Source organism: Ranitomeya imitator, chromosome 2, assembly GCF_032444005.1.
Source record: "Ranitomeya imitator isolate aRanImi1 chromosome 2, aRanImi1.pri, whole genome shotgun sequence".
NCBI classification, from domain to species: domain Eukaryota; kingdom Metazoa; phylum Chordata; class Amphibia; order Anura; family Dendrobatidae; genus Ranitomeya; species Ranitomeya imitator.
The window spans coordinates 258,973,329-258,986,371 of record NC_091283.1 but is presented as its reverse complement, the minus strand read 5'-3'; the positions used below and the strand labels follow the sequence as shown (position 1 = coordinate 258,986,371).

Sequence of the window (13,043 nt, the reverse complement as noted above, 5' to 3'; positions counted from 1 at the left end):
GTACAAATTTACACCTAGGTGCTGTGCGCAGATTCCTTACCGTTGTTATTTGCAGTACAGGAAACTGCGCTCTTGTGTTATCCCTTGGCAATACCCTGTTAGTGCAGGCCGTCTCATGACCTCATTTCATGTTGGCCGGTGCGGTTAACGATGGCCATAAATCCCAGACCCACAGTGGCTTTTCCTAAAGTCACACTGCGGTGCTGGGATTCGTGGCCTTGTGCAGTAAATATGTTCGCCGCTCACACATGTCCTTACACCTGCTTCAGACTGGGCGGCCTCAGCTGATCCCTTATCGCATGCCGCGGCCATGAGGCCGCACAGTCAGAAGAAGGCGGAAGGAGGGGAGTGAAAACAGGGGAACATATGCACTGCTCGTGCCCATCAATCACACCCTCGCAGTCAAAATATATGAGACAACGGGGGGCGTTGTGTCGGGCAGGGGGGACGCACAGGCACAGCCAGCCAACCAATGATGTCAGGAGACGGGCAGCGCTAACAATGGGGGTGCTGCGTGTCATTAAAAAGGAAAGTCACACCTCAGGGACATTGTAATGGTCTGTAATGAGACACATTTTGTACTTGTTGAGTTCCACGTGTGCAAGGAGAAAAAGTCAGCCACCTTGTCCAAATGCAGCAGTACTGCTGTACAAGGTGGCTGTTATACATAGAAACACCTGGGGGGGTGGGGGGCAGGCTCCCTTCAATTTCAGTTCATGTGCCTGCGTGGCGTTTGCAGGTCACGTTGCAAGCTACACAGCAGGGGAACAGCTGGCGTTGCTGAACCCCACTGACACATTGACTGGTGTTTTTCTCTGTGCAGATTGCATGTCCGGGCAAAAACTAGCGGTGTTAGAGCCCAGGGTCAGCAGGAGGAGGAGGAGAGGAGCAAAGTGTAGGCCGAAGCCTGCACTGGTGGCAGCTTTTGGTCGGTTGTGCCAGCGTGGCTTGTGCTGGACACGATGCCGGCTACACAGCGGGGGAACAGCTGGCGGTGCTGAACCACACTAACACATTGGCTGGTGTTTTTCTCTGTGCAGCTAGCATGTCCGGGCAGAAACTGGCGTTGTTTGAGCCCAGGGTCAGCAGGAGGAGGAGAGGAGCAAAGTGTAGGCCGAAGCCTGCACTGGTGGCAGCTTTTGTTCTGTTGTGCCAGCGTGGCTTGTGCTGGACACGTTGCCGACTACACAGCAGGGGAACAGCTGGCGGTGCTGAACCCCACTAACACATTGGCTGGTGTTTTTCTCTGTGCAGCTAGCATTTCCGGGCAAAAACTAGCGGTGTTTGAGCCCAGGGTCAGCAGGAGGAGTAGAGGAGCAGAGTGTAGGCCGAAGCCTAGTTGAACCAATTTCAAAGGTTACCTTTAACCCCCCCCTCAGGTGTTGCAAGGTACAAGAGCCACACCTTGAACAGCATTAATGATGCACAAGTCAAAGGTTGCTCTATTTAATTTTGCTCCTTGCACACGCTGAATTAAACACGTACACTATTTAGCCCATTATACTGTCAAACAGTTGTGGAGGCGTGACTTGTCTTTTTAACGAGACGCAGCACAGGTGTCAAAATTTGCACCTAGGTACTGGGCGCAGATTCCTGAGCGTTGTTATTTGCTGTACAGGAGTCTGCGCTATTGTGATCCCTTGGCCATGCGCTGTGAGCGCTTCCTGTCTTCTGACCTCATTTCATGTCGGCCGTTGCGGTTAGCGATGGACATGAATCCCAGACCCACAGTGTGTTTTTAAAAAATCACACTGCGGTGCTGGGATTCGTGCCCTGGTGCACTAAATATGTTTGCCGCTCACACATGTCCTTACACCTGCTTCAGACTGGGCGGCCTCATCTGATCCCTTATCGCCTGCCGCGGCCATGAGGACACCCAGTCTGAAGAAGGCGGAAGGAGATGAGTGAACACAGGCAAACATATGCACTGCACATGCCCATCAATCACACCCTCGCTGTCCAAAAAAATAAGACACCGAGGGCCGTTGTTTCGAGCAGGGGAGATGCACAGGCGCAGCCAGCTAACCAATGATGTCAAAAGACGGGCAGCGCTAACAAGGGTGGTGCTGCGTGTCATTACAAAGGAAAGTCACACCTCAGGGACATTGTAATGGTCTCTAATGAGACACATTTTGTACGTGTTGAGTTCCACGTGGGCAAGGAGAAAAAGTCAGCCACCTCGTACAAATGCAGCAGTACTGCTGTACAAGGTGGCTGATATACATAGAAACACCTGTGGGTGGGGGGCAGGCTCCCTTCAATTTCAGTTCATGTGCCTGCGTGGCGTTTGCAGGTCACGTTGCAAGCTACACAGCAGGGGAACAGCTGGCGTTGCTGAACCCCACTGACACATTGACTGGTGTTTTTCTCTGTGCAGATTGCATGTCCGGGCAAAAACTAGCGGTGTTAGAGCCCAGGGTCAGCAGGAGGAGGAGGAGAGGAGCAAAGTGTAGGCCGAAGCCTGCACTGGTGGCAGCTTTTGGTCGGTTGTGCCAGCGTGGCTTGTGCTGGACACGATGCCGGCTACACAGCGGGGGAACAGCAGGCGGTGCTGAACCCCACTAACACATTGGCTGGTGTTTTTCTCTGTGCAGCTAGCATGTCCGGGCAGAAACTGGCGTTGTTTGAGCCCAGGGTCAGCAGGAGGAGGAGAGGAGCAAAGTGTAGGCCGAAGCCTGCACTGGTGGCAGCTTTTGGTCGGTTGTGCCAGCGTGGCTTGTGCTGGACACGTTGCCGACTACACAGCAGGGGAACAGCTGGCGGTGCTGAACCCCACTAACACATTGGCTGGTGTTTTTCTCTGTGCAGCTAGCATTTCCGGGCAAAAACTAGCGGTGTTTGAGCCCAGGGTCAGCAGGAGGAGGAGAGGAGCAGAGTGTAGGCCGAAGCCTAGTTGAACCAATTTCAAAGGTTACCTTTAACCCCCCCCTCAGGTGTTGCAAGGTACAAGAGCCACACCTTGTGCAGCATTAATGCTGCACAAGTAAAAGGTTGCTCTATTTGTTTTGCTCCTTGCACACGCTGACTAAAACACGTACACTATTTAGCCCATTATACTGTCAAACAGTTGTGGAGGCGTGACTTGTCTTTTTAACGAGACGCAGCACAGGTGTCAAAATTTGCACCTAGGTACTGGGCGCAGATTCCTGAGCGTTGTTATTTGCTGTACAGGAGTCTGCGCTATTGTGATCCCTTGGCCATGCGCTGTGAGCGCTTCCTGTCTTCTGACCTCATTTCATGTCGGCCGTTGCGGTTAGCGATGGACATGAATCCCAGACCCACAGTGTGTTTTCAAAAAATCACACTGCGTGGCTGGGATTCGTGGCCTTGTGCAGTAAATAGGTTTGCCGCTTACACATGTCCTTACACCTGCTCCAGACTGGGCGGCCTCAGCTGATCCCTTATCGCCTACCACGGCCAGGAGGCCGCACAGTCTGAAGAAGGCGGAAGGAGATGAGTTAAGACAGGCGAACATATGCACTGCTCGTGCCCATAAACCACACCCTCGCTGACAAAATAAATATGACAACGAGGGGCGTTGTTTCTAGCAGGGCGGATGCACAGGTGCAGCCAGCTAACCATGATGACAAAAGACGGGAAACGCTACCAAGGGGGGTGCTGCGTATCATTACAAAGGAAAGTCACACCTCAGGGACAGTGGAATGGTCTCAATGAGACACATTTTGTACGTGTTGAGTTCCACGTGGGCAAGGAGAAAAAGTCAGCCACCTTGTACAAATGCAGCAGTACTGCTGTACTAGGTGGCTGTTATACATAGAAACACCTGGGGGGGTGGGGCCAGGTTCCCTTTTAATTTCAGTTCCTGTGCCTGCATGGCGTTTGCAGGTCACGTTGCCGGCTACACAGCAGGGGAACAGCTGGCGTTGCTGAACCCCACTAACACATTGGCTGGTGTTTTTCTCTGTGCAGCTAGCACTTCCGGGCAAAAACTAGCGGTGTTTGAGCCCAGGGTCAGCAGGAGGAGGAGAGGAGCAGAGTGTAGGCCGAAGCCTGCACTGGTGGCAGCTTTTGTTCTGTTGTGCCAGCGTGGCTTGTGCTGGACACGTTGCCGACTACACAGCAGGGGAACAGCTGGCGGTGCTGAACCCCACTGACACATCACCTAGTGTTTTTTTCTGTGTAGACAACACTTCCAGGTGGCAACTGACAGTGTTGAAACCCAGGGAATCAAAGAGGAGCAGAGTGTAGGCCGAAGCCTGCAGTGGAGCAAGTTGAAAGGGAACCTTTAACCCCCCCCCCAGGCATTTGTTGCTGAAAGAGCCATCTTGTACAGCAGTAATACTGCACATGGAAAATGGTGGCTCCGAAAATTATGCTCCTTGCAAACGCTGAAGTACACACTCATATAATGTGTCCCCTCACACCGTCAAACCATCCCGGAAGTGGGACTTTCCTTTGTAATGTGACACAGCACAGCCGTCATTCCAACCCCCTTGGTGCCGGGCACCACCTCCTCAACGTTGTTTGGTTCTGTCACGGAGCCCGCACTGTAATGTTATCCCTTGGCCATGCACAGTTAGCGGTGCCCGTCTTCTGACATCATGTAGGTGTCAGGCTGGCAGTGCCTGTGCGTCCAAGCTGCCCGAGATCCAACCTTGCAGTGTCATCTAATGTAGTCCCACTGCGGGCCAGGGATCCATGGGCATGCGCAGTGCATATCATCGCCTCTCACTCACCTCCTTCCTGCTTCTTCAGACTGTGCGGCGTCACGGCCGTGGCATGCTATTAGGGATCAGCTGACGCCGCCTAGTCTGAAGAAGCGTGAAGAAGGGGAGTGAGAGGCTAGTATATGCACTGCGCATGGCCATGGATACCAGGCCCACTGTGGGATCACATTAGACGACACTGCGAGGTGTGATTTCGGGCAGCGTGGACGCACAGGCGCAGCCAGGACGACAACAAATGATGTCAGAGGACGGGCAGCGCAAACTGTGCATGGCCAAGGGATAACATAACAGCGCAGGGTCCATGACGGAATCAAACAACGCTAAGGAGGCAGCGCACGGTGCCAAGGGGGTAGCAATGACGGCTGTGCTGCGTCACATTACAAAGGAAAGTCCCACCTCCAGGACGGTTGGACGGTGTGAGGGGACACATTACATGAGTGTGTAGTTCAGCGTTTGCAAGGAGCATAATTTCAAGAGCGACCTTTCCCTTGTGCAGTATTAGTGCTGCACATGGTGGCTCTTTCAGTAACAAACGCCTAGGGGGGGGGGGGGGACAGGTCCCCTTACATTTTAGTTGTGCCAGCGTGGCGGTCGCATGACACGTTGCCGGATACACAGCTGGGGATCAGCTGACGTTACTGAACCCCAATAACAGAGGAGCGACTGTTGACTGTGCACACAGCACTTCCAGGCACCAACTGGCGGTGTTAGAGCCCAGGGACAGCAGGAGGAGCAGATTGGAGGTATTGCCGCACACACAGCTGGGGATCAGCTGACGTTACTGAACCCCAATAACAGAGGAGCGACTGTTGACTGTGCACACAGCACTTCCAGGCACCAACTGGCGGTGTTAGAGCCCAGGGACAGCAGGAGGAGCAGATTGGAGGTATTGCCGCACACACAGCTGGGGATCAGCTGACGTTACTGAACCCCAATAACAGAGGAGCGACTGTTGACTGTGCACACAGCACTTCCAGGCACCAACTGGCGGTGTTAGAGCCCAGGGACAGCAGGAGGAGCAGAGGAACAGAGTGTAGGCCGAAGCCTGATTGGAGCAAGTTGAAAGGAAACCTTTAACCCCCCCCCCCAAGACGTTTGTAGCTGAAAGAGCCATGTTGTGCAGCACTAAGGATGCAAAAGGAAAAGGTTGCTCTTTTAATTATGCTCCTTGCAAACACCGAAGTAAACACTAAAAATGTGTCCCTTTATACCGTTAAACCGTTCCGGAGGTGCGAATTTCCTTCGTAATGGGACACAGCACAGCTGTCATTCCTATCCCCTTGATGCCGTGCGCTGCCTCCTCAGCGTTGTTTTAAGCTGCCACGGAGCCTGCGCTGTTCTGTTAGCCCTTGGCCATGCCCAATTAGCGCTGCCTGTCTTCTGACATAATTTGGTGTCAGGCTGTCAGTGCCTGTGCGTCCACGCTGCTCCAGATCCCACCTCGCAGTCTCATCTAACGTAATCCCACTGCGGGCCTTGGAACCATGGGCATGCACAGTGCATAACCTCGACTCTCACTCCCCTCCTTCCCTCTTCTTCAGACTGTGCGGTGTCACGGCCGTGGCATGCTAGGGATCAGCTGACGGCGCACAGTCTAAAGAAGGCGGAGGGAAATGAGCGAGAGCCCGAGGGGAAGATATGCACTGCGCATGCCCATGGATCCCAGGCCCGCAGTGTGACTCAATCAGAAGACACTGCGAGGCGGGATCTCGGGCACCCCGGCCGCACAGGCGCAGCCAGCCTGACACCAAATTATGTCAGAAGACAGGCAGCGCAAATAGGGCATGCCCAAGGGATAACAGAACAGCGCAGGCTCCGTGACAGCTTAAAACAACGCTGAGGAGGCAGCGCATGGCACCAAGGGGGTAGGAATGACGGCTGTGCTGCGTCACATTACGAAGGAAAGTCCCAGCTCCGGGACGGTATAACGGTATCAGTGAACACATTTTATAAGTGTTAAGTTCTGCGTGTGCAAAGAGCTAAAAAAAAAGAGCTACCTTTTCCTTGTGCAGCATTACTGCTGCACAAGATGGCTCTTTCAGTAACAAACGACGGGGGGGGGGGGGGGGGACAGGTTCCCTTACATTTAGGTTGTTGTGCCAGCGTGGCGGTCGCAGGACACATTGCCGGCTACACAGCTGGGGATCAGCTGACGTTACTGAAACCCAATAACACTGGGTCGTATGTTTTTACTGTGCAGCCTGCACTTCTGAGCCGCAACTGGCGGTGTTGGAGCCCAGGAATAGCAGTTCAGGTGGTAGAAAGATGAACACAGCAGGAGACCTGGATGACACCCAATTACTTAATCAGGCAGAGGAGTGGCAAATTCCTGCGAGATCCAGGCCTGGTTCATTTTCAGGAAAGTAAGCCGGTCAACGTTATCGGAGGATAGTCGCATGCGACGGTCTGTTAGTACACCACCTGCGGCACTAAAGACACGTTCCGATAAGACACTAGCCGCAGGGCAAGCCAGCACCTCCAATGCATACTGGCTTAGCTCTGGCCATGTATCCAGCTTAGAGACCCAAAACTTGAACGGGGAAGAGCCGTCTGGGAGTACAGTAAGAGGGCAAGCCATGTAGTCTGTCACCATCTGACGGAACCGTTGCCTCCTGCTGACTGGAGCCGCCGGTGATGGTGTAGACATTTGGGGCGGGCACACAAAAGTGTGCCAGAGTTGTGCCATACTGGGCTTGCCTTGGGCAGAGGCACTGCTTCTGCTCCCTCTTTGGGCAGAGCCTCCCCCACTGCCTCGACGCACTGAGCTGCTTTGTAAAGCACTAGCAGCACTCCTCTCAGTTGGACAGGAGAAGATGATGGAATTCACCAGTGTGTCGTGGTACTCCCGCAATTTACGCTCCCGGGTCAACGCAGGGATGAGGTTTTGGACGTTGTCCCGGTAGCGAGGATCGAGGAGGGTGAACACCCAATAATCAGGCATGTTGAGAATGTGGTCGATGCGGCGGTCGTTTCTCAGGCACTGCAGCATGAAATCCACCATGTGCTGCAGAGTGCCAACCGGCCCAGAAACGCTGTCCCCTGCTTGAGACATGATCTCTGCCCGCTCGTCATCACCCCACCCTCGCTGTACACACTGACCACTGGACAATTGTGTCGCTCCCTCCTCTGGACGGAGCTCTTCCTCCTCCATTGACTCCTCCTCATCCTCCTCACAAATTGGCCCCTGCGTACCCCTTTGTGAGGAACCACGTGGCGCTGACTCTCCAGAAGCTGATGGAAAAGGTGACTCCTCATCCTCCACCTCTTCCACCACATCATCCCTTAACCCTTGCAAAGTTTGCTGAAGCAGGCAGATAAGGGGGACAGTCATGCTGACTAGTGCATCATCTGCACTTGCCATCCGCGTGGAATAATCAAAAGGACGCAAAACCTGGCAGACGTCCTTCATAGTGGCCCACTCTGTGGTTGTGAAGTCTGATCGGCGCTGACTGCGACTTCTTTGCGCCTGATGCAGCTGGTACTCCATAACTGCTTGCTGCTGCTCACACAACCGCTCCAACATATGTAACGTGGAATTCCACCGGGTAGGTAGGTCACATATGATGCGGTGTTCCGGAAGGCGGAATCGGCGCTGCAGAGCAGCAATGCGGGATCTGGCCAAGCTGGAACGCCGCAAGTGAGCACACTCTAGGCGGACCTTGTGCAGCAGGGCATCAAGATCCGGATAGTCCCTCAGAAAACTCTGCACAACCAAATTGAGCACATGTGCCAGACATGGGATGTGAGTGAGGTTGCCAAGGGCCAAAGCTGCCACCAGATTTCGGCCATTGTCACACACTACCATGCCTGGCTGGAGATTCGCTGGCAGTAACCACACATCGCTCTCCTGCTTTATAGCATTCCAGAGCTCCTGCGCTGTGTGGCTTCGATGCCCCAATGAAACTAGTTTCAAGACGGCCTGCTGACGTTTGGCCACGGCTGTGCTCATGTCGGTCATAGGTAAACGTTCACGGGTCCATGTGGGGGTGGACTGTGACGGATCCTGCAGAGAGGAATCAGAGGAACTGGTGTAAGAGGAGGAGTCGATGCGTACAGACTGGATTCCTGCAATCCTTGGAGTGGGCAGGACACGTCCTGCGCCACTCGCACGATCTGTACCTGGCTCAACAACATTAACCCAATGGGCAGTGAGGGAAACATATCGCCCCTGTCCATGCTGACTGGTCCACGCATCGGTGGTGAGGTGGACCTTGCTACTGACGGCGTTCAGTAGCGCATGTTTTATGTTTGCCTCAACATGCCTGTGCAGGGCAGGGACAGCCTGCCTGCTGAAGTAAAAGCGGCTGGGCACCTTGTACTGTGGGACTGCCAATGCCATCAAGTCACGGAAGCTGTCAGTCTCCACCAGCCTGAACGAGAGCATTTCCAGGGACAACAGTTTGGCAATGCCTGCATTCAGAGCCTGTGCTCGGGGGTGGTTGGCCGAGAATGCCCGCCTTTTCTCCCATGCCTGTACTACCGATGGCTGTAGAGTAGACTGGGAGTGTGAGGATGACTGGGAAGGTGGTGCTGTGGGTGGAATTACACAAGGTCTCTGGGAGGAAGCCAAACCAGCTGTGCGTGAGCTGGAGGAAGAGGCAACACGAGCTGAAGAGGTGGTAGCTGCCGCTGTTGGTTGGCCTACATCTTCAGTGTGTTTCTGTAACTCCACCGCGTGCCTGGTCCGCACATGTTTCCACATATTTGTGGTATTGAGGTTGCTGACATTTTTCCCTCTTTTTACTTTATGATGACACAGCTTGCATTTGACAAAACAAATGTCATCTGCAACTGTGTCAAAAAAGGACCAGGCACTGCAAGTCTTGGGAGCGCCCTTTTTGGCTTTGGAAAGAGACAGGCTCCTAACGGGTGCCAAAGTGGAGGCTACAGGCTCCGCAGTCTTCCCCCTCCCTCTCCCTCTTTGGCCCGTAAGAGGAAGCTCTTCCTCTGAGCTGCTCCCACCACCTTCCTGTTCCTCACGCCACGATGGGTCAAGGACCTCATCATCTCACACGGTCACAGAATCACCACGTCCTCTCCCTGCTCCTCTCCCTGCTCCGCGCCCACGCCCACGTGCCTTACTCCCTGCCCTCTTCATCTTGGTTGACAGATAAAGATAAGCAGAAAAGTACTAAGGCCTTAGTGTGCTTATTCCTGTAATGCTCCTCCTAACAGGTGTAAGAAACACTAATGTTGTAAATTGTGGACTAAACTTTATTATTTTGCAAATGTGGCCTACACAAGTGTAAGTTGTGTTTGGTGAACTTAACCTTTTTTTTGGTGCAGATCGGGCTACAGAGCTAGTTTAAATCACACGGAGACCGTGCAGACAGCCGTAAACGGCGCTGCAAGGCCAAGAAACCCTCCTCTCGGTTATCCTATATAGTGTTTTTCCACTATTTAGCTGGATACGAGTGGAAAGACACTAATAGGAATTTTTTTTTTCAAATTTTAAACTGGCTGCACTATTTGAAAAAAAGGAAATTGTTTTTCAAGGTATGAGGCAGTAACGCACCCTGAGCTGAATCCAACCGGCTATGGCTGCACACAGACTACAGGGCGAGCTGCGCTCACACAGAGACCGTGCAGACAGCCGTAAACGGCGCTGCAAGGCCAAAAAACCCTCCTCTAGGTTATCCTATATAGTGTTTTTCCACTATTTAGCTGGATACGAGTGGAAAGACACTAATAGGAATTTTTTTTTTCAAATTTTAAACAGGCTGCACTATTTGAAAAAAAAGGAAAATTTTTCTCAAGGTATGAGCCAGTAACGAACCCTGAGCTGAATCCAACCGGCTATGGCTGCACACAGACTACAGGGCGAGCTGGGCTCACACGGAGACCGTGCAGACAGCCGTAAACTGCGCTGCAAGGCCAAAAAACCCTCCTCTCGGTTATCCTATATAGTGTTTTTCCACTATTTAGCTGGATACGAGTGGAAAGACACTAATAGGAATTTTTTTTTTCAGATTTTAAACAGGCTGCACTATTTGAAAAAAAGGAAAATTTTTCTCAAGGTATGAGCCAGTAACGAACCCTGAGCTGAATCCAACCGGCTATGGCTGCACACAGACTACAGGGCGAGCTGGGCTCACACGGAGACCGTGCAGACAGCCGTAAACGGCGCTGCAAGGCCAAAAAACCCTCCTCTAGGTTATCCTATATAGTGTTTTTCCACTATTTAGCTGGATACGAGTGGAAAGACACTAATAGGAATTTTTTTTTTCAAATTTTAAACAGGCTGCACTATTTGAAAAAAAGGAAAATTTTTCTCAAGGTATGAGCCAGTAACGAACCCTGAGCTGAATCCAACCGGCTATGGCTGCACACAGACTACAGGGCGAGCTGGGCTCACACGGAGACCGTGCAGACAGCCGTAAACGGCGCTGCAAGGCCCAAAAACCCCCCTCTAGGTTATCCTATGTAGTGTTTTTCCACAATAGAGCTGGAGACTGGTGGAAAAACACTAATAGGAAATTTGAGAAAAAATGTGCAGCAGGCTGCACTAAGAGCAAAAAAGAACAACTGTGTGAGGCAGTGTGAACCCCCCCTGAGCTGAATACAACCGGGTATATGGCTGCACACAAACTACAGAGTGAGCTGCACACACACACACACACAGAGACCTTGCAGAACGCTGTTAAAACAGCGCTGCAAGGCAAGAGCAAGGTGAACAGTGAAGAACACACAGCGTTTTGCTAAATTAGCCTTTGGAAAGGAAAATAAAGCAATTAGCTAGCTCGACTGGCCCTCAGTTAGAACACAGCGTCCTGTCCCTAACTGAAATCACAGCAGAGTGAGCGCAAAATGGCGGCAGCGCTTTTTTATAGTGCAGAGTGACATCATTTCAGCAGCCAATCCCAGCCTTGCCAGTACTTACATGCCCACCATGCTAAACAGGATGTGCCCACACTTTCATTCATTCCTCATTGGCTGCTGCGTTCAATTTGAATTCTGGGAACTTCCGATTCCGGTATCCGATACGCGGGAAGTATCGGAATTCAGTATCGGAATTCCGATACCGCAAATATCGGCCGATACCCGATACTTGCGGTATCGGAATGCTCAACACTAGTGATCAGCTCTAATCCTGCCATCTCCACCGTTCTCATTACACAAGTATAAAACATATAATACTAGTGGATAAAACAAGACTGAGCACAAGACCTACACCGGCGTCTACACATCATAGGGGAGATCTCCTGACACCTTATCTCCATCTACCTGATGATCCTGAGGAGCATTGGGATCTTCTTGGTTACAGTCCTGTGGAAGAAGAGGACGGGGACATCTCTCTGGTGTTGTCCTCTTACTGGATAGATCTGGAGGAAACAAATACAGTGAGTGAATTCATTCTTTACATACAGATAATTATAGGCCGTGTGTATTTAGTCCTGTCTATTACCTGGAGATGTGAGGGGCTGGGGAACCTCCATTATGACGTTCTTGTACAGATCTCTGTGTCCTTCTAAATACTCCCACTCCTCCATGGAGAAATAGACAGCGACATCCTGACACCTCATAGGAACCTGACACATACAATGATACCGTCATCCCCCGATCCCTTCATAGTGTTACTGTATAATGTCCCAGCATTCCCAGCAGTGTCACCTCTCCAGTCAGCAGCTCAGTCATCTTGTAGGTGAGTTCTAGGATCTTCTGGTCATTGATGTCCTCATGGATCAGGGGGTGAGGTGGAGGCCCCGTGATTGGGCTCAGGGGTCTTCCCCATCCCTCAGACACAGGGTCCTGACAGCGATCACTAGAGGTCTTCTTCACCACTGTGTAATCCTGGTAATGGAGAGACACATTAATAAATCTCACTACAGACATTGACAGAGTCCTCACCTCTCCAGTTCTGTCCATCTGTTATTCCCATAGATAAGAATGATGTAATGTGACGTCATCAGAATCTCTCACCTCTCCAGTAAGCCGGAAGAGGATCTCTAGGGCGAGGTGTAATATCCTCTCCGCCATCTTGTCTCTGTCCATATCCATCTTTGATGGGTAAATCTGGAAAATTTTCTTTTGTAGAAGATCTTCACTGAGAGGATCCGATATTGTAGAGACCTGAATGAGAAGATGAGCCGATGTAACATCATAAGAATCCTGTAATAATACAATTACTGGAGATAATAAGGGAAACATATGAGGAGATTTATTATTTTACAGTATTTAGTTTCCTTCTTTACATCTACTAATAAACCGATATATTTAGGCCACAGACCACAAGCAGTTTCTTCCTTGGAGTCGGCAGCTGAATACGTTTCTCATAGACTCATCTTCCATAACGCTAATTCTCGTCTCATTTACCGACCCTGGAATCAGCATTAGCAATACTGCAGGAGATATTCA

At 51.7% G+C, this 13,043-nt stretch overlaps 1 protein-coding gene across 1 annotated transcript in view; it reads right to left on the bottom strand.

The window, feature by feature from the left end:
* Positions 1–13,043, bottom strand: part of LOC138662987 (zinc finger protein 773-like) — a 51,403-nt gene that overhangs the window by 24,740 nt on the left and 13,620 nt on the right. The window contains exons 2-5 of the mRNA XM_069749020.1: positions 12,609–12,758; positions 12,300–12,479; positions 12,094–12,217; positions 11,913–12,010 (exon numbers count right to left, since the gene is read on the bottom strand). Coding sequence (XP_069605121.1) covers positions 11,913–12,010; positions 12,094–12,217; positions 12,300–12,479; positions 12,609–12,758 — 552 coding nt within the window. The remainder of the gene's footprint in view (positions 1–11,912; positions 12,011–12,093; positions 12,218–12,299; positions 12,480–12,608; positions 12,759–13,043) is intronic.